This window comes from Eschrichtius robustus, chromosome 11 (genome assembly GCF_028021215.1).
Source record: "Eschrichtius robustus isolate mEscRob2 chromosome 11, mEscRob2.pri, whole genome shotgun sequence".
Classification (NCBI taxonomy): Eukaryota; Metazoa; Chordata; class Mammalia; order Artiodactyla; family Eschrichtiidae; genus Eschrichtius; species Eschrichtius robustus.
The window spans coordinates 85,489,056-85,513,401 of record NC_090834.1 but is presented as its reverse complement, the minus strand read 5'-3'; the positions used below and the strand labels follow the sequence as shown (position 1 = coordinate 85,513,401).

Below are 24,346 nucleotides of genomic sequence, written 5' to 3'. Positions count from 1 at the left end.
ATGTCTCTGAGGGAAAGTACAGCTAATGGTTCCTTTCACAAACTGATGTCTTTATAGAGACTGTGCTAATTGGGAGACTGGGATTGACATATATACATTAATATTTATAAAATAGATAACTAATGAGAACCTGCTGTATAGCACGGGGAACTCCACTTCGCTGTACAGCAGAAACTAACACAACATTGTAGAACAACTATACTCCAATAAAAAAATAAATAAATAAAAACACTGTGCTAATAGGAGGGCAGCATTGCCCAAAGCCTGTTCTCAAGGAGGGGCTATTCAATGAAAAATGTCTGCATCAAATAATTTTGGAAAATGCATAGTTAAAGTCAACAGGTTTCTTTGTTGTAGGACTTCTCAGAACCCTGGATTTGCTAATGTGTATTCTAACTCTAGGAGAGGAGCAACGTTTTCCAAACTGATTGAATCATAACCCATTCTCCCTACAGAGGAAATGTGCCACCCATGTGGCACCCTCGGGGAGATGCTGATTTAGGTATTTTAGTTGACTCAGGTTCAATGTTAGCTAATGATTTGGTGGACTGAACTTGCTGCTCTCTCATCCCACCAGAAGCACAGTGTATGGGTAAAGGTAGATAAAGGTATCAGACCCTTACGTAATGCTTAATATGTGCCAGACATGTAAGAACATGCTATTAATTATCACATTTTATGGATGAGGTAACTGAAGCAAGAAAGACTTCTTAACATGGCCAAGTCGCACAGCTAACAAGTGGCAGAGCGAGGGTCCAAAGCCGGGCAGTCTGTCTCTAGAGTCTTTACACTCTCCTGCCACAGCTGGAAAAGTGCTTCCAGTGCCTTCCATGTTGGGAGATACCCTTAGCCACCCTAGTGAAACCAAAGTGGTAACAGTATCACATATGATATGGCAGGAGATGCCAAGCAGAGAATGAGGGCATGCCAGTGGCAAAACACACCGCGGTTAGCCTTAAGTTAACTCTCCAGTTCCCAGCAAGAAAGGTTCCAAGCATCTCTATGAGAACAACTTGATTCTCACGGTGTTTAAAGGAACACTAGAAATATTCCTGGGGTGTGAATAAAAAAGAGCAGCAGCTTCCAGGAGGCATGTTCGTGTGACTGCAATCAGCAGACTCCCAGGAATCCTTAACATATTAACGAACAGCTCACATTTTGGCCTTTTTGCTTTTCTAGCGGCTTTCTGTAAAGAAGTAAAGTCATTCTAAATTATTCTCCACTTCTCTCAGACAAGTAGGAGGGCTGGACGTGTTCCAAGCCAGGGTCCTCTTTCTATTGATAACTGATGATAACTCTTAGCAATGTGAAAAGTGTGTGTGCCATTTGACTCTGTGAGTCATTGCAGGAACTTAAGACAGTTTGAAGGTATTCAAGAATATTCAGTGCATCATTGGCTGTCGTGAAAAAAGTTTGGAAGAGTCTGTATCCAACAGCTGGATAAAGAAATTATAGTAAAGAAATCAATACAGAAAAATACTTTGCAGAGCCACCAAAAATGATATTACGGAAGGGGGGAATATGAATATATATGTACACTTATATACATATAAATATATATATTGAATATAGAAGGCCATACTAAATCCCAGATTTTTTCTAGAGCAGTCTATCCAATAGACTTTCCTATGATGATGGAAATGTTCTCTACCTTTGTTTCCTGATACAGTAGCCGCTAGTCACATGTAGCTATCAGACACTTGGAATGTGGCTAGTATGACTATGAAACTGGATTTTTAATATAATTTAATTCTAATTAATTTAAATAGCCATGTAGGGCAAGTGTCTACCTTATTGGAGTGCACAGTTCTAGAGGGTGGAAAATAAGTAATGTTAATATTCTTCCTTTTTTGTGCATTTGTATTTTACAAAAATTTGTAATAATACTTTAAAGATAAAAATGCTGGCTGTCTATAAATATGAATTCTCAATCTGTTGGCCATAGGAAGAGAGAAACAAAAATTTACAAGGTCAGAGGGATAGAGTTAGGAAACCCAAAGGAATGACATTTGGGAAATATTTGGGGGGTGTTCAAGCAAATAACAGCATTCCACATCTGGGTTCTGAACCAAATGAGAAACCAGAGAACAGATTAAGCAAATAGAGCCAAAATATTACCTTTATTATGGATAAAGCTGATATTGCAGGATGTGGCTTATATCTGTGGGCTAGTGGGCTTCCTAATAACAAATCCCTGGGTAGAGAGACTTACCATCCAGTCACAGGCAGTGCTGGCCCCCCGCTCCCTTCAACCCCATTCCCAGTGGTGGGACCTTTACACCAAGTTTACTGCATGGTTGAGGGCAAGTGGGAACACATTCTCTGCATATGCACCATCTCCCAAGGAGGAAACAAGGGGCAGGGTTACAAATGTACAACTAGATACCTCTCTTTTCTTCCCTGGGGGATAAGTGATGGGGCAGAAGGAGTTCAAGATGTTAAGCTAGTGGATCTCCCATCACATGAAAGGAAATATTAGGAGTAAGAAGAACATTCCTTACTGCCTGCCCTCACTCCCAACATCAAGAAGATTTAGGTTGGAGGGTGTGAAGACGTTTCAAGATGTATTTCATAGAGTAAATGAGTCAATGACTGGGAATACACAGTTTTGGCCAAGATATAATGATTGAAAAATAGATAGATCCCTCCTTTTCCAAAGATTACCTATTACTTGTTTGACTTATAAAATAAATTTTAACCTACTGAATTTAAACTCCTTAAAATAAGCAGAGATGACCCTCAAATGTGATCTGGCAGTACATAAAATTCTGCTGAAGAAATGGATAATGGACCCAAATGTCATAGCTATAACTATAAAATTTCTAGAAGAAAATATAGAGGAAAATTTTCTTCATTTTGTGTTAGGCAAAGATTTCTTACATAGGACACAAAAGCAAGCTATACAAAAAATTAGAAAATTGGATTTCACCAAAGTTAGAAATGTTTTCTCTTCAAATGATTCCATTAAGAAAATTAAAAAAAGGCAAGCCACAGACTGGGAGAGAATATTTTCAAAGCATATATTTGATAAAGAGCATATATCCAGAATATATAAAGAGTTCTTATAACTTAATAAAAAATAGGCAAAAGATTCAAGTAGCTATTTCTCCAAATAAGCACATTAAAGCAAATAGGATCTACATCATTAGTTAATAGGAAAATACAGTTTATAGCCACAATGAAATACCACAGTACACCTACTTGGAATGGCCAAACTGAAAAAGACAGCACTAAGTGTTGATGAGAATGTGAAGAAACCGGAGCTGTTATTCACTGCTGCCAGGAATTTAAAATGGTACAGTCACTGTGGAAAACAGTTTGACAGTTTCTCAAAAAGTTAAACATACCCTTCCATAAGCATATACTTACCTAGATATTTACACAGGAGAAATGAAAACCTGTGTCTACACAATGACTTATATGCAGATATTCGTAGTAGAATGATCCGTATTAGCCCCAAATGGGAAATATACCAAATGCCCATCAGCTGGTGAATGGATAAACAAAATGTGACATATGCATATAATGGAATCTATCTAGGCATAAGAGGAAGAAACTAGTGATACACATAGTAGTATGCATGAATCTCAAAAACATTATAAGTGAAGGAAGCCAGACACAAAAGACTGTATTTTGTATGATTGCATTTATATAAAATTTCTAGGAAAGGCAAAGCCATAGTTATACACAGCAACCAGAATGATATTTTCAAAACGTAAATCAGTTTGTATCATTTTTTGCTTAAAAATCTCCAATGGTTTTCCACTGGCTTAAAAGTAAATCTAAATTCCTTACTGTGGCTTACGAGTCCTTCCAGGATCTAGCCCCTCCCTCTCTCTCTGATTCACCTTTCCTCATTACATTGCAGTGATATCAGGCTTCTAATTTTTTCTCAAGCACACCAAGCTTATTCCTGCCCCAGGGCTTTGTACTTGCTATGTCTTCTGCCTGAAATGCTCTGCCACCAGAGAGTCTCACAACTGGTTCCTTCTTTTCACTCAGCTCAAACAACAACTTCTCATAAGTCCATCTCTGACCATCAGTCTAAATGATCTTCCCCACAAAACCTGTCTCTGTTTGAGGATCTACTTCTATGTAACCAACCGCCCCAAAATATCGTGTCTTAAAACAACACTTTATTATTGTGGGTTTACTGGGCTCAGCTGGGTGATTCTACTAATTCTGATCATGTAAGCAGCTGCATTTGGTGGGGAGCTGCTAGGAGCAGAAATGTCCAAGATGGCCTCTTGTTTGGCAGGGCTTCTCTCCACATGGCCTCTCTCGCTCTAGAGTTCGGCCTGAGCTTCTTCACGGCATGGCAGCTAGATTCCAAGAGGGAGACGGTTCTCTTACGACCTGATTGGAAAATCTCAGAATGCCACTTTTGCTGCATTCTGTTGGTCAGAGTAAGTCACAAACCCTGCCCAAATTCAAAGGGGGGAAGAGAATAGATCCACTTCTTGTTCTCAGGAGTAATATGTATGTACTTGGATGTGAGGAATTATTAGCCACCATATTTTTAATCAACCCAGCAGAATTTCTATCACAATGTTTTCCCCGTAATATCTGATACTACATTGCATGTTTGTGTTTGATGTTTTATTATCATTTTCTCCCGCTGCAGTTGGTGGCGATGTATAAATTACCTTATTGCTCACAAGTATTTAATGATCACCAAGGTGAGTGTTGTATTGTGTAGTTTGGTGATCCACACAATCTGTTGGAGAAAGAGAGAACTAACTCAATACATTTTCTTTCTTTCTGTTCCTTGGGTTAACTCCTATAATACTGCATAAAAACCAAAAGTTAAAGGGTAAACCAATGTACTATTCTCCTGTGTGTTCAGAACTTGGGCAACTTGGCTCATTAGCACTGGTTAGCTTAATATTGTCCTCTAAGTCTCATAAAGATTACTAAGTCATCTTTACATAACTCATAAGGCTTTAGTATTATACTTATGAAAATCAGTTACTTTTATTTATGAGTGGATATGCTGAAAACTGTTTTTCTCATCAATTTCATTAACCAATCCTTGTTCAGTATTTCTCCCCATAAAGGAAAAAAAAAAAAGTAATGACTCTGGCTGATTGGATCCTTGGCAAATAGGAGTTTACAGTAGGTTTTAATTTGATTATTACCATTTTATGTTGTACTTTTCTTTTACTCTTCAGTGAATAAATTACCTCAGGCACACACTAGTTAAAGTCCTTAATTCATATTACAGATACTTCTTTTCTAAATGCCAATCCATGAATGTGCAAATAAGGAGTACACACTTGCCTGCTTTACCTTAGAATGTTAATGATGGTAAGGTGTACCTTATGTAGTCACCAAAGCTCAAAGGTGGCAGTTTTCTTCTATGGAGAAAAAAAAGTAGAATAACATTGATCTCTTTGGAGCTGCTTTGAACTTCTTTGATTTGGTTTAGGAGCGGGATTGGCCAGACTTTTTCTATAAAGGGACAGATGGTAAATATTTTAGTCTTTGTGGGCAACGTGGTCTCTGTTGTGACTGCTCAACTCAGTCATTGTTGCAGGAAAGCATGTGCAGACAATACATAAACAAACGAGCCTGACTGTGTTCCAGTAAAACTTCATTTCCAAAAACAGACAGCAGGGCACATTTGATCTTTGGGCTGTAGTTTTCTCACCCCTGGTTTAGAATTTAGGGGTGAGAGGGAAGATGCTGTCTAGTGTAATGGAAAGAACACCAGCAAACAGAATCAGGTGACTTGGTTTTCAGTCCTGGGTCTGCCAATTTGGTTTAACTCAATGAACATTTATAGAGCATTGACTGTAGGGATGGAAATACCGAGCACTGTGCTGCCACTGTCCTCTCCCTTATATGTCAGCAGGCGGCACTGTTCGGTCACAGCGCTTGTTCAGAGTCCAGATGCACTCCCAGAATCCTTCTCAACACAGTGTTGCAGGTAGCCAATATCAGTGGATTGGAGTGGCTGTGTAACATGAAATGACTTGTCACTCCTGAAACACTATGTGTCATTTACTGTGCAGGGTGATTAGCATATTAGGATTAGTTAGACTTAATACTTACCCTAAGTAAGTATTAAGGGCCTCAGAATCCAGTGCCATTTCACTAGGTCATATCATTCAACACTGCTGAAATCTCTAAAATGGGAATACAGGATCTTTCTCACTGGACTGTTGTGAGGGTCAAATGAGGTACTGTGAGTGAATATATTCTATAAATGGCAAAACATACTTGTTTAATTAATAAGTGAAAGCACTAAACAGGTATCTGTCAAACCTCATTTCGTTCCTTAAAATTTGGACAGCGCCTGGGATGAGGATCAAATTCCTGTAAACTTTCAAGGTTTACATGAAACCGTTTAGCAACTGGGACATGAGAAATTTCACCACCCATAAAAATGACTTTATTTTGAGAAATTAGGCCAAACATTTCACTTCTGCAAAAGTGATGTGTGAGTTGTGTTGCCTAAGGTGTCCTCTGTCCTCAAATCTTATAGATGCCAGGTACCAAATTCTTCTGAAGTAGTTCCTGAAGGACAAGGATCCAAATGCAATAATAGTAGGAAACATTTTCAGCGGAGACGGCAGTGAGTGGGAGCCTTCAGGGAAAGCTCTTTGAGAGCTCGCAGGGGACTGTAATGCTTTTTTAGTTTCAAATGACAGAAGTCAACTTGGTCTCACCTAAAGAAAGACAGAAAATTTATTTAAAGAAACAGAGTTGTCTTTTGGAACTCAAGGCAATAATGCAGCCAAATCAAAGAAGTGACTGGAAGCAAAACGTAAAAGCTGTGAGGCTTCTCTGGATATCACTTTAGTTTCTCTGTGTGTGATTGTTTCTTGCCTTGCTTGCTCTCTCTTTGTGTGGAGTGGTTCCCTCTACTCCAGTCTATGATGGAGAAAAATTATAATTCTTCATCTTCCAGATTTCTATGTTAGAGGCCTCAACCAACTCAACTCTTGGTTTTAATTCCAAATGTCTAGGGATGGAAGTGTACGCAGCAAGTGCCTACTGGCTCAATCAACTGGAATCAGTGATTGCAAAGATATGCCAAGAAGGCGTTTTAATGAGTTACAGGGAGATGTATTTCCCAGAGAAAGGATGTAGGAATATGGGGCAGATACTCCAAAAGATGTCCACTTTAGGGTTCCAGTGAAAAGATGCCCTTCTGGCTTAATAGTTTATGGCTGTAGTGTTGGGCATAAATTTTGGTTTAGGGGAATAAGGTGGTCTGGCCATGTCCCCTCCAAGAGTTTAATCTCAGAGATATTGACCTTTCTCAGGCCCTTCATCCTGGGCCTGTGTTTTCACAGGCTGTGTCCTCTCTAGTACAGATTATTAAGTTCATATGTGGACATGGTGACTAATAGGTGTTCTGTCAAGTGTCAGTAAATTGATGATAATAATACATAGTTTTGTAAAATTCTTCTGCAAAAATGTGTGTATCCCCAATGTCTTCCCCTAGATCTAATGAAAATCTTTCTAATAAAGTGAGTTTTCAGAATATTGTACCTTCTGTAAATTCTTGTGCTTCCCAAGTATATCAGAAATCTTTGAAATAGAGAATATTTGTCCTTGTGTATTTACTTCTTCCCTTTGTCCCTGGCACACTGCTGGGCTTATGACAGCTGCCCCCCAAATATTTGCTGAAGTGGCTTCTCTGATAGGAGGCCAAGAAAATGGAATCATAAGAAAGAAGATGGCATCCTAAGAAAGTGATCTGAGAGAGAATCCTTAAATACAAAAGCTGGAAAGGAACTAAGCCTCTAAACTAATGTGGTAGACTGGATATTTACCCCCCTCATATGTCCATGTCTTAATTTTTTGGAAGCCATGAATGTTACCTTACATGGCAAAAGGGAATTTTCATATGTGCTTAAATTAAAGATCTTGAGGTGGGGAGATTATCCTGGATTATGTGTGTGGGCCTGAAGTAATCGTAACACTTCTTATAAGAGGGATGCAGGAACAGTCAGAGTCAGCAGAGAAGGCCATGTGATGACAGAGGCAGAATTGGAGTCATGTGCTTTGGAGACAGAGCAGTACTCCACAAGTCAAGGAAAACAGGTGGTCACTGGAAGCTGAAAGAGGAAAGGAAATAGACCTTCTTCTCAGAGCCTCCAGAAGGAACCAGTCCTGCTAACACTTGACTTTGGCCAAGTGAAACTAATATAACTAGAGATCCCAAACTGAAAGTCATAGGCCAAAATCCAGTTAGTATATCTGTTTTATTTGGCCAGCGTAGTATTTTGAGAAAGGAAAAGAAATAAGCCTACCAACAAAATTTTAAAAATTGATGTGTTTGACATAAAAATCTCGATTTTTGGTTTGTTTGTAAGACAAAAAACAAAGATAAAACCCAGAAATCTAGAAATACAGGATCTGCATTTCTGTGTGGCATTCATCCCCTGAATCTGGGCTGCAGCTCCTCCCATTCCTGGGATTTGTGCCTGTTAACTATCATTTCCTCTACTCCCTACTGTATCTCTAATTTAAGCTGAATTATCAACACAAAATTGTCTTTGTTCTTCCTAAGTAGAGATATACTTCTCTGTATTCATATTTGTAGATAAGCTGATAAAAAATAGTCGTGATAAATGTATGATGCTCATGTAAGATGTTAACAAAAGGGGAAACTGGGTGTGGGGTATATTGGAACTCTACTATTTTTGCAACTTCTCTGTAAATCTTAAACTATTTTAAATTTAAAGTTTACTAAATGAAATTGGCATATTTCTTTATGAAAATGGAGAATGTTATTATGTATTTAACATGCACGCAAAGTGTTTCTCTGTTGAATGATTCTTAGTCTATTTCACTCATTGCAGTTCTTTCTAGGCCTCCCTGAGCATTCATTTGTGACCTGCAGACATCTGCATTTTACAGATGAGGATTCTGAGGCTGGGAGAGAGAAAGTGACTTGCCCATGGTCACAGAGCTAGTCTGGGAGTTGCTGTGAGTGGAACCCAGGCCTCCTGACTGACTTCCAGCCCAGTGTTCTCTTCTTTCCTGCTATTGTGGGGAGTAATGGCAATAGGGAGGGCATAATAAGGTCAACATTCTAGAATACAGTGGGAATCTCACTTACCCTTCTAGAATCCTCTACTGGAGGAGAAGAAGCAGCACCAGAATCAGAGCAGCCTGCTTGCTTGCCTTTTGCTTTTTTTTTTTTTTAACTTCCCCCATTTATATTTTAAATCTGGTGCATAGGGAAAACATTTGACATTTGTCCAAACACCAAATGTACTTCGGATTTTCTCTCTTACATATTAGCAAACTTCAGCCATGCGCTAGAACATTTCCTCTAAAAGCAGGAACCTCAGGGTTTGAGAAAGTTGGAGCAGAGTAGCTGGGACTGGGCTCAGGTCTTTGTGGAAGCTGTTGGGTAAAGGCTGAGAGGCAGGTGTTCAGTGCGAGCTCCTGCCGTGCTGGGAGGTGAGGATTAAGGGATTAAGTGGATTTGGGAGGTTATGACTGCTTGTAGCACACTGTGCATTCACAGCCTTGCGTCTGAAGAACTGTTGGTGTGGCAGGCTCAGAGCCGGCCAGAAAGTCGAGGTCAGCTGTTAGAAGAGTAAACAGGCTCAGAAATGGGCTGGTTCCTGGCCTTCCTCTAGCCTTAGCTCTGCAAGGCTATTTCCATGCTATTAACTTTCTCTGGGATCTGAAATGGTGAGCGTAATTGAGAGATGTAGCTTTTCTAACTTTTCCTAAGGTTGAACACTCGAGGTATGTGGGCAGAGAGGGAAAGGGAAAAGTAAATGATAATGATAGATGCAATTGTATTGAGTGCTTCTTATGTCCTCACGTAATTTATGTATTATATATGCAAGCAAAGTGTTTCTCTGTGGAAAGGATACACTTTAGTCTGTCTCATTCATTCCTTGGGCATCTCTAAGCATGAATTCATGACCCCTGAACATTTTCATTTTACACATGAGGATTCTGAGGCCCACAGAGAGAAAGTAACTTGCTCAGAGTCACAGAGGCAGTCAGGGAGGTGCTGTGAGTGGAATCCAGGCCTCCTGACTGAGTTCTAGCCCAGTTCTCTCTTTTCTTTCCTGCTGCTGAGGGGAGTGATGGCAATAGGAGAGAATATTTTGGAATTCATGCTTATGAGAGTATAGGCAGTACGGTGTAATGGCTGGAAACAGAAACTCTGGCGCTGATTGCCTGGGTTTAAATCCCAGCTTCACCACTTATTGGCTGTGTGACTTGTGCAAATTATTTAATCTTTCTAAACTTATTTCTTCTTCTGTGAAATAAAGATAGTAATAAACCTACTTCAGAGGACTATACAAGGATTAAATGAGTTAGTTATAAAATAGTACCTGGCTCATAGTAGCTTCCATATAAATGTTAGCTATAAATATTATTGCTATTTTGAAAATGAGGACCCAAGCTCGGAGAGGTTACATAGTTTGACCAACAGCACACAGAAAGGAGCCAAGCTGGGGTTTGAACTCACATCTCTGCTATCAGTCATCTATTATATTACCTACCTATTAGCAACTCAGGTTTGCTCAGACCAGTATTCCTTGGCTACCTGTCTGGGCAGCCCATGGTATGTAAACAAAGTTTCTGTGTTTATATTGGTAAAATATTGATAATCTCGATAGGTCTTAGATCTTTCACCTCCTCCTTTTAAGTTCTTGCCTTGAGTATTTTTTCCTGTTTTTCTATGTGAAGAGAAATAGAAGAAGTAATGATATAAATTTCAAACTCAGTAGGCTAACTGAAGTACATTGGTAGGGAGTAACACTGAGTGCAAAAAAGAATGCTTACCATTGAAATGGGCAAAAGGCTTTGTCTTAATGGTTTCAGATGGAGAGCAGCAAGACAATGCTCTGATCAAGTCATTTAGACATAGTCGCTGGAGCCTAGGATGGGCCAGGTGCTCAGGACATAATTATAATACATTTGTTGTCTCTTCAAAGATCTTCCATTTGAGTCTGTTGTCTGCAGTTATTTAATGTCTTCAGTCTGGGTCCATTCTGCCCTTTATGAATCCCCATACTTTATATAGGCCCTTGGCACACAAAAGAATATTGATCAGGATTGTGGAAGGGTCTGTCTGAACCCTGGATTATTCAAAGAACAGTTGAATGAACTGCTAATCTTCAGGCTGGAAACAAGAACATAGCTGCTCTCCTTACTTGAATGGTGTTCAAACAGAAAAGAGATTAATTTTGTTTTGGATGGTTCCAAAAGAGAAAACTGGATGGAAATTGCAGGCAAACAGATTCTCGGTTCAGTTTGAGTCAATCCATTTATACCACTAATGGTACCTACTAAGTGCCAAGGGTTTACCCAAAGGCAGACAGAGGCAGACAGAATCCCTACATCCAGAGAGTTACTAACTTTTTTTTTTTTTTTATCACCAGAACTGCAGTCTAGTCTTGACATAAAAATGTTATAGAGAATATAGATGTATGTGATAGTCTACACTTTGCAGATAGCCTTGTTTGAATGATCTAGTTCTGTTGGCAAGGTGTTTTGATGGCATAATGGGAGATATTCTGAAGAGAGATTAAAAATAAGGGGTACAGGATTCTAATTCTGATCCTATATGATCTCAGGCCTCAGTGTTAGCACACAGTAAATGGCAACACAGAACTAGATGGCCTTCAGTCCTCTCTCCATTCCGTGATTCTATTCAGCTTTCATTTTGTTTGTTCTTAGATCTTTGTACAGTCAAAAAATATAATCACATCTGTTCGTGAAGAACAAAGCAGATGATTATTATGAGAGGCCCACTGTTTTAACATGTACTCATTCTCAATTCAAGAATTTCAAATTGAATGGAAAAAGAAGTCATTTGGAAAGAATAATTATTTTTCTTTAGAAATTTAGTTTTAATTTTTTCCCAGCCTTATCAAGATATAATTGACATACACCATTAAGTTTAAGGTGTGAAATATGATGATTTGATATATGTATACATTGTGAAATGATTACCACAGTAAGGTTAGTCAACACATCTGTCACCTCATGTAGTTACCTTTTTATTTATTTCTATTTTTATTTATTTATTTATTTACTTTTTGTGGTGAGAACTTTTAAGATCTCTTTTAGCAACTGTCAAGTATATAATACAGTATTGTTAATAATAGTCACCATGACGTACATTAGATCCCATATCATCTGATAACTGGAACTTTGTATCCTTTGACCACCTTTACCCATTTCTCCCTCCTTGACCACCCGCCCCTGGCAACCACCAGTCTGTTCTCTGTGGTTTATTTTAGATTCCACATGTAAGTGAGATCATACAGTATTTGCCTTCCTCTGACTTATTTCAGTTAGCATAATGCCCTCAAGTGTCATCCATGTTGTTACAAATGGAGGGATTTCCTTCTTTCTTTATGGCTGAATAATATTCAATTGTGTGTACATACCATATCATCTTTATCTGTTCATCCACTGACAGACACTTAAGTTGTTTCAAGGTCCTGGCTATTTTAAATAATGTTACAATGAACATGGGGGTGCAGGTATCTCTTTGAGATAGTGACTTTATTTCCTTCTCATATATACCCAGAATTGGAATTGCTGGATCATATGGTAGTTCAGTTTTTAATTTTTTTTGAGGAACCTCTCTACTGTTTTTCATAGTGGCTGCACCAATTTACATTTCCACCAACAGTGCATGGGTTCCCTTTCTCCACATACTGGCCAACACTTGTTATCTCTTATCTTTTTGATAATAGCCCTTCTAACAGGTGTGAAAGGATATCTCATCATGGTTTTGATTTGCATTTCTCTGGTGATCAGTGCTGTTTTACCTTTTCATGTACCTGTTGGCCATTTATGTGTCTTGCTTGGAAAAATGTCTGTTTAGGTCATTTGCCCATTTTTAAAATAAGATTTTTTTTTTATACTGAGTTATATTTTGGATATTAACCCCTTATCAGATATGTGGTTTGCAAATATTTTTTCCCATTCCCTAGGTTGCCTCTTCAACTGGTGATCAGTTCTTTTGCTGTGCAGAAGATTTTTAGTTAAATGTAGTCCCATTTATTTTTGCTTTTGTTGCTTGTGCTATAGGTGTCATATCCAAAAAATCACTGCGAAGACCAATGTCAAGCAGCTTACCCCTATATTTTCTTCTAGGAGTTTTATGGTTCCAGGTTTTACATTCAAGTTTTTAATTAACTTTGTGTTAGTTTGTGAGTGGTGTAAAGTAGTGGTCCAATTTCATTATTTTGCATGTGGATATCCAGTTTTCCCAATATCGTTTAATAAAGAGACTATCTTTACCCCACTGTGTATTCTTGGCTCCCTTGTCAAATACTAGTTGACCATATATGCATAGGTTTATTTCTGGGCTCTTGATTCTGTTCCATTGGTCAGTGTGTCTTTTTAATGCCAGTATCATACTGTTGTAATTACTGTAGCTTTGTAGTATAGTTTGAAACCAGGAACTGTGATGCCTCTAGCTTTGTTCTTCTTCCTCAAGTTGGCTAATCAGGGTCTTTTGTGGTTCCATACAAATTTTAGGATTGTTTTTCCTATTTCTATAAAAGATGAATTTTGACATTGAATCTATAGATGGCTTTGAGTAGTATGGGTATTTTAACAATATTAATTCTTCTGACCCATGGACATGAGATATTATTCCATTTATTTGTGTCTTCTTCAATTTCTTTCATCATTGTCTTATATTTTTTATTGTACAGATTTTTCATTTCCTTGGTTAACTTTATTCATAGCTATTATATTGTTTTTGATGCTATTGTGAATGAGATTATTTTCTTTAATTCTTTTTCAGATAGTTTTGTTGTTAGTATATGGAAATGCAACTGATTTTTGTACGTTGATTTGGTATCCTGAAACTTTGCTGAATTCATTTATTAGTTCTAACAGTTTTTGAGTGGAGTCTTTAGGGCTTTCTACATATGAGATTATGTCATCTGCAATCACAGACAGTTTTACTTCTTCCTTTCTGATTTGGAAAACTTCTATTTCTTTTTCTTGCCTGATTGCTATGTCTAGGACTTCTGGTAATGTTGGAATATTCTCTGGTGAGAGTAGACATCCTTCTCTTATTCCTGATCTTAGAGGAAAAGCTTTCAATCTTTCACCATTGAATATGAAGTTAGCCGTGGGCTTGTCATATATGGCCTTTATTATGTTGAGGTACATTCCTTCTATATCCAATTTGTTGAGAGTTTTTATCATGAAGGATGTTGAATTTTGTCAAATGCTTTTTCTGCATCTCCTGAGAAGAATAATCCTTGATATCCATGTGCTGGAAAGTGTATCAGCTCTAGTACTTAACTAGATTCCAAAGGTTATGAGGAAAACTTCCCATTGAGTCTGAGTTACAGATAAGACATGCTAAGAGCTTTCTGGGAATAAATCAATTTTAGTGTAGACTGGGGGTTAAGAGTAGGAATAAATTAAGAAAGTGATGGTACAAGAAATGACAGAAGGTCTATTTTAGGGAAAAAAGAACACTAAAATCCAACAAAATTCTTATTGATATTCCCAAGTGAACAGTAAGCACAGGTGATATTTATAGAAGCACTTAAAAATAGATTTCTAGTAATGTCACCACTTATATTATGAAAATACACATGTATGTGTCATGAGCAAGTAGTTCAAGAGCATGGAAAAATCCAAAGTTGTGCCTTTGTTAGACAACATTTTTGATTTTTAAGTATGTTTCAACATTCAGGTAAAAAAAAAAAAGTTATTATCTTTAAAAGTAATTTAAGTCACGAAGCATTTTCAGAGTGCACCCTTTTGAAAGAAATCATAGATTTGGGAGAACATGTAGTCAAGTGATAAAGCAAATGTAGAGAGAGCCCAGAAAATACAGCTATTCTCTCTAGACTGCCAACTCTTTCTGAGAGAACTATTTCTCTGAAAAGTTAATTGGCAAGTAAGTTAAATGTAGCCTGTTAAGTTGCCTAAAGTGCTGTCACGTGGACTTCAAGGTTCCCATCCCAGCAATGGAGGAGATTTCTGGTACAGGTGGCACAGCAATGAGTGACAGGTGATATGCCTTATTGCCTGAGGGGGAGCTTTGAGAAGGCTGGAAGTTCTTGATCAAGTTTATTTAAGTGGCAAAGTACATAGGGGCTAGCAAGTTAGGAAAGGATATTTGTTGATCTTGCAACTGAATTTCCACAGACCCAAATTCATAGTTCTCATCTTGGCTCTTAATTCAAATTTGAAATAAAAATTAAGATGTGGTTTTTAAGGCTGCAAATTGTGAATGGTTGCACTGTTTCCCAGCTTACCACCCTCCCACACCTACTCCCACCTTCTCAAGTCAACAACTTCTCTGCCAGAAAACACAGGTGAGGTGGAACTGTTGTAGCACCTGCATAGGCTGGCAATAAAGTGGATAGTCTTGATTTAGTATCCCTACCTTCCTGACTCTCCTCTTAATAATGAAACAATTAGACATAGAGTTAGGTACCTGCTCCATGACACTAAAGCGATACCAGCTCTGCTCTTGCAGGCCATATATCTTACAGGAGATTGTGTTCCATTTAGTTCTCCCACTCCATCATCTTGAGACTTCCTTCTCCTAAGTCTAGGTTTTCTCATCTGTAAAATGACAGGGTTGCTCTAGAGGACCTCTAAGTCTATTAAAAATGGGAAACAGCTTACAGCCCCTGCATTCAAGTTGAATGAAACCGACAGAGCCCAGAACTAGGAATATAGGGTTGAGTGGTGACAGGCCCCAGGCCCCAACACTCTCCATTCCTGGAGCTCCCCCTCTGCAGGAGAGCAGGCATCAGTGGGGTCTCCCACAGTGGCTTGCAGCCTGGGCACATGTACACACAGACGTCTTGGATGTCTTGGTCCTTCAGGTCAAGGGTAGGCAGCTCAAAGTGTCCACTGCTCTTTATTCTTTGATTTCACTGAGCGAGCAGTAGCTGGGCCCCAGGCCTCGCACGGTGCAGTCAGTGCTGTCGCTGTCACACTTGCCACAGTGACATTCAGAGGCTACTGGGTACGTATACAGGGAGTCTGCGTGGTGAGCACAGCCAGGCACTTTGACCGTCTCATACACCAGCTCCTTGAAGGTACATGTTTTCTGGATGTTGGGCCTGGCTGGATCCTTGTACACTAGATCCTGAGTGGTTTAAGAGAGAGAGAGTTAGGTTACAATATTCTGCAAGCTTCTGTTTGGCTTAGTCAATATAAGACAGGGATTTAATACTGCTTGCTCTAATATTTGCTCTCAGAAGATCAGCTTCTAGGATACTTAAGCACAGGAAACTTGACCTCATAAAGGAACATTTATACCACTTTTCTGAACTGTCGTGGAAGTGTTATAGAAAATATAACTGTCTCTTTTCTCTCTGCCATGAGAGTACCCACATATTTAATATTTCTGAAACTCTATAAAACCTTTGAGTTTGTATGGCATAAAAACATGTAAAGATAAAGGATATCTTTAGAAGATATGACCTTTGCAATTTAAGGATGGGTGTTTTTTTTTTTTTTTTTGTACCTTGTAATCTTAAGCTATATTAATGACAGGTAAAAACATAGCACTTGGAAGAAAAATATTTCCAAGTACTCTTTTCTGTGTATATTTAAGAGAGGAATAAGAGCTGTAAGCTAAATTATTGATATTTTGCCTAAAGTGTTTGGGAATTCTCATATTGAATTCTGGATATTCTATTGCCTTTTAGATTCTTCCTTGCCACTGCCTTAAATTCTGTACCTTTGTGGGGTTCTTAATCCAAAAGTATATGATACAGTTTCACTATCAGAACATCTAAATCAGGCCAAATATATTTCACTCTTCTACTTGCCCAATGAGAAAATAATTGGCTTTGAGGGAGAAAGGGGACTGGGGGTTAATTCATTTCCCTAGCTGGCCACTGGGTCTATATCTCACCCAAAGTGCAGTAAGTTGAGTTTTATTGATCAATTCTTTTAATATCAAACTAAGTATTTTCATTAAAAAGCAGCCACTTTCAATTTCAGTTTATCAAACTTCTGCACAGCCAGGTACAACAGAAAAATGGCAAAGAAACACTTTCCCCTTTAACTGGTTTATTTTGAAGAAGCTGTGAGACTGTAGACAAATGGTTTAATACCTCTATTCCTTGATTTTCTTAACAGCATAAAGAAGGGTGTGGGTTTGATGATTCATTTTGGTTCTAGTCTACAGGCATTGATTGCTCTCAGGCTGCTCGTTGGTATTGTATTAAAGATGGGCCAATAAAATGAATTTTATAATTGGCTGCTTGCATTTGTTATTTGGCTTTAAAATGAATGTTATTACTATTCCTGTTGCAGAGGTATGCCTTTTATTATTGCAATTGGCTTTTTAAGACTATTGGCAAAATTCCATGATTAAATATAGATATGTACTCATGCCCATGTTTATCCCTCAATAGGTAAAGCTAGCAGAAAAATGCTCTTTTAAAATGCAGAGTTGGCACATTACTGAAGCATTCATTTACATCAATCTGAGCTGTCCCGAATTTATTTTACCCAAATTAAATCCAAACCCAAACATCTAAATGATATCATGGTAAATTACCTCAATCACAACACAGACAGTGTTGACTAAAGGGCTCGTGGCTGTTATTCAGAAGAGACAAAATATTGACAAAGTGGGAATAAATGAAGCCTGCCTCATCCAGACCCTCAGCACTCTCACTTCCTTCAAAGCAAAGTACCTACCTGGGTATAGCAGTAGCCCGCACACCACATGGTGTTGATGCTTTTACAGAGACCACATTCCTCTTTCTCTACTGTGATGATAATGTTGGTTAGCTCACAGCTACTGCAGCACATTGCTCTCCAACAACAGAAAAGGAAGCAAAAACTACTGACTTCATCCTGGGCTGGGAAGCAAGCAATTAGACACCCAAAGTATTTTAACTGTCATGTATTTTGACCCAGTCAAACTGAACTGAAGTAAACCTGCTCCCCAAACTCCACCATCACATTCAGCTTCAGCAAGCACTCTTTGACACAAGAGAAACACAGTACAGTTCAGAAATCCTCATATAATTTTTTAAGGATTAAAATGTCACAGGGTATATATCTGAAAAAAACAAAAACACTAATTCAAAAAGATACATGCACCCCTATGTTGGCAATTTACAATTGCCAAGATATGGAAGCAACCTAAGTGTCCATCAACAGACGAATAGATAAAGATGTGGCATACACACACACACACAATGGAATACTACTCAGCCTCAAAAAGAACGAAATTTTGCCATTTGCAGTAATATGGATGGACTTGGAGGGCATTATGCTACGTGAAATAAATCAGACAGAGAAAGACAAATACTATATGATATCACTTATTTGTGGGATCTAAAAAATACAACAAACTAGTGAATATAATAAAAAAAGAAGCAGACTCACAGATATAGAGAACAAATTAGTGGTTACCAGTGGGGAGAGGGAAGAGGGGAGGGGCAATATAGGGGTAGGGGAATAAGACGTACAAACTATTAGGTATAAAATAACCTACAAGGATATATTGTACAACACAGGGAATATGGCCAATATTTTATAAGTGGAGTATAACCTTTAAAACTTGTGAATCACTATATTGTACACCTGAAACTTATATAATATTGTAGAGCAACTATACTTCAATTAAAAAAAAAAGTCACAGAGGATTACCTTAATATAAGCATTTAAGGGACTTCCCTGGTGGTCCAGTCGTTAAGACGCCGTGCTCCCAATGCAGGGGGCACATTTTTGATCTCTGGTTGTCGAACTAAGATCCCTCATGCTGCGTGGCACAGCCAACAACAACAACAACAAAAAATTTAAAGCTACAAATTTCCCTGTAAGTGTTGCTTTAGATTCATCCCCAAGTCTTAATTCATGTTGAGTTGTCATTATTCAGTTAAATATATTTTCTAATTTCTCTCTTGCTTTCTTCTTTGACCCATGGGTCATTTGGAAGCATGTTGTTTAATTTCCATATTTGGAGGGATTTTCATGATATTTTGGTTATTGATTATTTAATTCCATTGTGCTTAGAAAACACACTTTATGTAATTTCTATCGTTTTAAACCTTTTGAGATATATGTTACATCCCAGCCTATGGATTGTTTTGTTGAACATTTGTTTGCATTTGTAAAGAATGTGCATTCTGCTGTTTTGGGGTGAAATGTTCTAAGGGTATTGATGAATTTAACCTGATAGTGTTGTTTGACTCTTCTATATGCTTTCTCATTTTCTGTCTGCTTGTTCTATTGATTACTGAGAGAAGAATGTTGAAATTTCCAACCATAATTTTATCCATTTCTTCCTTAAGGCTTATAAGGCTATAAGTTTTTGCTTTGTGCACTTCAAAGCTCTGTTATTAGGTGCATGTACATTTTGGATTTTTTCATATTCTTGCTGAATTGACCATTTTATTTTATGAAATGTTCCTCTTTAGGCATGGTAATATTCCCTCTCCTGAGCTCTATTTCACCTGGTATTAATATAGTCACTCTAACTGTATGATTAGTGTTTTCAAATGTATATTTTTCCATCCTGTGTCTTTGTATTTAAAGTGCATTTCATCTGGGCAGCATATAGTTGAGTGTTGCCTTTAAAAAAATCTCGTCTGATAATCTTTGCCTTTTGATTGGAGTGCTCAAAATCTTTATGTTTAATATACTTTTGATAATCGTGGGTTTATGGTCATCATATTGTTATTTGTCTCATTTTTTCTTTGTTTGTTTTTCCATTTTTCCTATCTTCTTTTGAATTAGTTATTTTTTAGTATTTGTTTTATTTCCACAATTGGCTTATCAGCTTGCTTTATTTATTTGTTTGTTTGTTCTCAAGTTTAAAATACATACTTTATCTCAATAATATTCCACTTCACACATAATTAAAGTATGTATCTTGTAACATTTCATTTTCCTCCACCCTCATCCTGTGTGAATTGTTATTTATTTTACTTCAACATTATTCTACCCTCAATACATTGTTGTTATCTTTGTTTTAAATAGTCAATTATATTTTTTAAACACTTAAAAAATTAGAAAAGTGTTTTATATTTACTCATATATTACCTTTTCTAACATATTATTTTTCTTCTGCTTAATGAACATCCTTTAAAATTCTTTGTCATGCACATTATCTGGCAATACATTCTCTCAATCTTAAATTTACTAAAAATGTCCTAATTCAACTTAATTTTTGAAGAAAGTTTTTCTAGTTATAGAATTCTAGGTTAGGAAGTCTGTTTGTTGGTAGTTTTGTTTCAGCACTTCATATTCTTTATTTGCATTGTTTCTGATGAGGATTCTGCAGTCTTATATATGTATCCTCTCTATGTAATGTGTCTTGTTTCCCTTTGACTGCTTTAAAGATTTTTATCTTTATCATAAATTTTCAGCCTGCCTTGCTGAATTTATGCTTATTTATGATGTGCCTTGGTGTGATTTTCTTTGGGTTTTTCCTACTTGGGTTTCAGTGAACTTCTTGGATATACAGGTTTATAGTTTTTATTAAATTTGAGAAAATTTGCAGATAATTGCCAAATATTGCTTATCATTGCCTTGAATACAGAATAAATAAAACAATTAAGTTTTCTTTGGCCTCTGTTTCTTGGTGTTCTGACATATCTATCTTATTATTTTTAAAAAGAATCAAGGTAAAGCTTGGAACAGAGAAGAGATCAGTCTCAATTTTGGTAGGGGTCTCTAAGACAAGCATTTTTTGTATAGCTGTCATAATTTTCAGTGTGGTAATTTTCTTGACATCATGCTCCTCTGCTAGACTGTGAACTCCATGAGAGACTAGTGGGAACAAAGAAGGAGCTCAGTATTTTTTTAGTGAATGAGTGAATAACACATGGTCTGCTAACTCAAAGAGTGAGGCAATATTGATTTCTCAGAAACACTAAGACAGGTGGAGACATAGTCAAGCCAGGGGAAGGCGGGAAAGAAGCCACACTAGACATGTTGTCAGAGATTACTTCTACCATCTCAGTCCAAACTGCAGTAAAGCTTGGTCCAGGGTGTCTAACCAGATGGGTTGGTTCAAGAGCAGCAAGGAACTCTGCCCACCTAGACCTCTAGCATGACCCAGCAGAAAGGCACAGATTTTGGGGACCCAACTATATTAGTTTGCTAGAGCTGCCATAACAAAGTACCACAAACCAGGCGACTTAACAGAAATTTATTGTCTCTTAGTTCTGGAGGCTAGAAGTCCAAAATCAGCAGATTTGGTTCTTTCCAAGGGCTGTGAGCAAGACTGTTCCATATTTCTCCCCTAGCTTCTGGTGATTTGCTGGCAATCTTTGGAGTTCCTTGGTTTGTAGAGTATCACCCTGATCTCTGCCTTCATCTTCACATGTCATTCTTTCTGTGTGCATCTGTGTCCAAATCTCCCCTTTTTATAAGGACACCAGACATATGGGATTAAGGACCCGCCCTACTCCGGTATGGCCTCATCTTAACTTCACTAGTTATATCTCCAATGACCCTGTTACCAACTAAGGTCACATTCTGAGGTACAGGGGTTAGAACTTCAATATGTGAGTTTTGGTGGGGGACACAGTTCAACCCATAACACCAACAGATCTGAATTTGAATCCTGTCTCTTTCTCTTACTGACTTGACATGTTTTCACATCTGAAAATGGGCATAATACTACTTATCTTTCAAGGGAATTATAAAGATTAAATAAGATAGTGTTGGCAAAGCACTTAGCTCAAACCTAACACATGGTGAGCACTCAGTACATTGGGGCTTTTACTGTCCTAAGCTAAATGCACATTGATTTATTGAATAATTGTGCTCCTCCTGAATATAATTGAGAAAAAGCCCGTTTTTCATTTGATTCATTTGTCCATTAGAAATAGATCTGGTTTCTTTGAAATGTTCGCCGGTTTCCCTCTCAGATTGTTTCTGGGGCAGCAGGAAGACAGCCACTGAATCGCGAGTGCTTAAATAATTAAGCCAAAACAAGAGAAAGCTGATAATAAACACTTTTCTGTGCATTATAATTGTGGAGCAATATCTTCTAGATAGTTAACTCTAAAGGCTTTATCGATTTAACTGAAACCTAATCGGCTAACAACTCAGAAATACTGTTGGAAGCACTTCTCCAGAGAGGCGTTGTAATTAGCAGCTGGCCCCCTTCTGGGCAGTGGGGCTGCCACCTGCTTGTGTTTGGTCAAGTAACTTTTCAACCGAGTGATCATCCCAGAGGACATCGTTTCCCTTAATACAACTCCCTCCATTTCCCTGGCCACAGCAAATTAACCCCAGCCTTGCTCCTCAAAATGGTCAGGACTTTAACCCGAGCCTCCCTTCTCTTTGGACGTGAAGGGCACACATTTAGAAATTTTGAGATTTTGAAATGGAGATCTGATCATCTTGACTGCTTCTGTGTGGTCAGGTTAGGGCTTCAGTTGCCTGGATCTGCTTCTACCCTTTCTCCCTAGTGTAACTGAGACTGGTTTTTAGTTTGTTTCTTCATTTATTTCTTCCATGATGTTCTGGATGGACAGTCTTTCATGAATGAGAATGCCTTTTTTCCATTCCCGGTTTCCATATGGAGGGATTTTCCTTAAGAGCTGTCCTAGCCTCCCTGGAAATCTTTACTGCTCCACCCTTGGGATGATGGAGGGTTTTACCTGATTGTAAACATGGAAGGAAATGCTGGGTCTGCTTGACCTGGCTCTGCCCTTCCTTCCTTAGACATGGACTTGCCCACAGAGAACATTCCTCCACTGCGCTTCCTCTTTTCTAGGGGGAGCCCAACCTCTGCCTCAGTGGGTGTCCACCTAATTTTGGAGAGGAGTTAGTAGACCAGTGTTGTTTTTCACACCTTGCTGTGTTTCAATTTAGCCTCTTTCAGTAATAAGGGGGACATGTGGGATTCCTTCTGATGTATTCCTCGTTCTATTTCTCAAAATTCTGGGGACTCAGGAATGGATATAGAGTGCTGTTTATTTGAGTCTTATAGGAGACAATGTTGGCAAGCCTCTGAGAGTCAGCAACACAGTTGGTCTCTTTAGCCGAGTGGAGATGTCTGATGAGGAAGTTTCCATGTATCAACCAGGGATTAGAAAATCTCTGCTTAGGGACTTCCCTGGTGGTACAGTGGTTGAGACTCCAGGCTCCCAATGCAGGGGACCCGGGTTCGATCCCTGGTCAGGGAACTAGATCCCGCATGCTGCAACTAAGAGCCCGCATGCCACAACTAAAGATCCCGTGTGCCACAACTAAGACCCGGCACAGCCAAATAAAAACAAACAAACAAACAAAAAACCAAAAAACAAAAAAAACTTTATCACACTAAAAAAAAAAAAGAAAATCTCTACTTAGAAAACACAAATCCAGCAAGGCAATTGAATATTAGACACCCAAAACCTTTAGGGAAAGCAGAAGAAGTAATATTTATAAGGAGCCATTTAATAAGTGCCAGATCTTGTGGTGAGCATGTTAGTTACATCATTTCATTTAATATTGAAAAGGATGTGAAACCAGGTCAAAAATCAGAGAGGATGTCATTTTGCCTTAGTAAGTCTTGTGAGGAAAAAAGTGGAAAGCTAATCCTTTGTCATTAAACATAGTCTTCCAAAGAGTACGATACCTCTGAGTGGACCATCTTTAGGCACAGAACCAAAGGTTTTCTAGTTTCTTTCTTAGGTGAATGGCTCTTCTAGTTACTAACCCTGAATTTGGCCTGGTGAGTTGCTCATGGTTTAGAGATGGAAAGGATGTCAGATGATGAATTCCTGGTACTGAATTCTTTTTTATAGAGGTGGAACAGATCCAGAGAGGTTAGGGAACTTGCCCAAGACCACACTGCGATGCAGTACGAGAGCTGGGATGAGCAGTGCGGTCGTGGAGACCTAGGCTGGTGCTCATTCTGCTCTGTCCTGCCATCCCCGTACCTGGGAGTTATTGACGGCAACCAACCCCTTCTACCACTTACTCTATTTTTAAGGCTATCCGCTGCTGGTGAATGGGAGAACAGTCTGAACCCAAGAGCAGCACTTTACGGTGAGCCCTTCACTTACTATTTATTTCTCAGTGTCTTATGCCATTCTTACCGTTCCTAGGAATTAGCATCCACTCCTTTTCCTTTAGGATTGGGGCAGCACACAGCCATCAGAGGGCAGCTACAACTTGTCTTATTGACAAGACAGATAGTATTTCAGTGAAATTATATTCTGTAGCATCGATCACCATGACAGGATGTATGATAATACATAATTGGGATGTTTACCAGGCGCCCCATTACACTTTTGAGTTGTTCACTGAGATTTACGTTTTTCCTATTACCCTGTCTTGTTGGCAATTTGTTGAAATTCTCCAATGGTGTAATCATTTCTTAAATGCTTTGCCTCTGGTATATTTAAGTAAATTAGTCAGTGTGTATAGTTGCTGACTTAGT

General features: G+C 38.3%; 1 protein-coding gene across 1 annotated transcript; it reads right to left on the bottom strand.

The window, feature by feature from the left end:
- Positions 1-15,850: 15,850 nt before the first annotated feature.
- On the bottom strand, positions 15,851-22,154 carry LOC137772246 (follitropin subunit beta-like). Its single transcript, XM_068556111.1, has 4 exons — positions 22,030-22,154; positions 17,911-17,936; positions 17,650-17,813; positions 15,851-16,081 (listed from the first exon to the last, which is right to left on the bottom strand). Exons 1-4 carry the CDS (start codon positions 22,152-22,154, stop codon positions 15,851-15,853), a joined length of 546 nt encoding a protein of 181 aa, XP_068412212.1.
- Positions 22,155-24,346: the final 2,192 nt, after the last annotated feature.

Coding starts and splice junctions, on each gene's coding strand:
- LOC137772246 (XM_068556111.1), bottom strand. CDS start 22,154: ATGTCCTCTGGGATGATCACTCGGTTGAAAAGTTACTTGACCAAACAC. Junction 17,937..22,029: donor CTGGAGAAGTGCTTCCAACA/GTATTTCTGAGT, acceptor CTTGTGTCAAAG/AGTGCTTGCTGAAGCTGAAT. Junction 17,814..17,910: donor TGCTGAAGCTGAATGTGATG/GTGGAGTTTGGG, acceptor CTTGCTTCCCAG/CCCAGGATGAAGTCAGTAGT.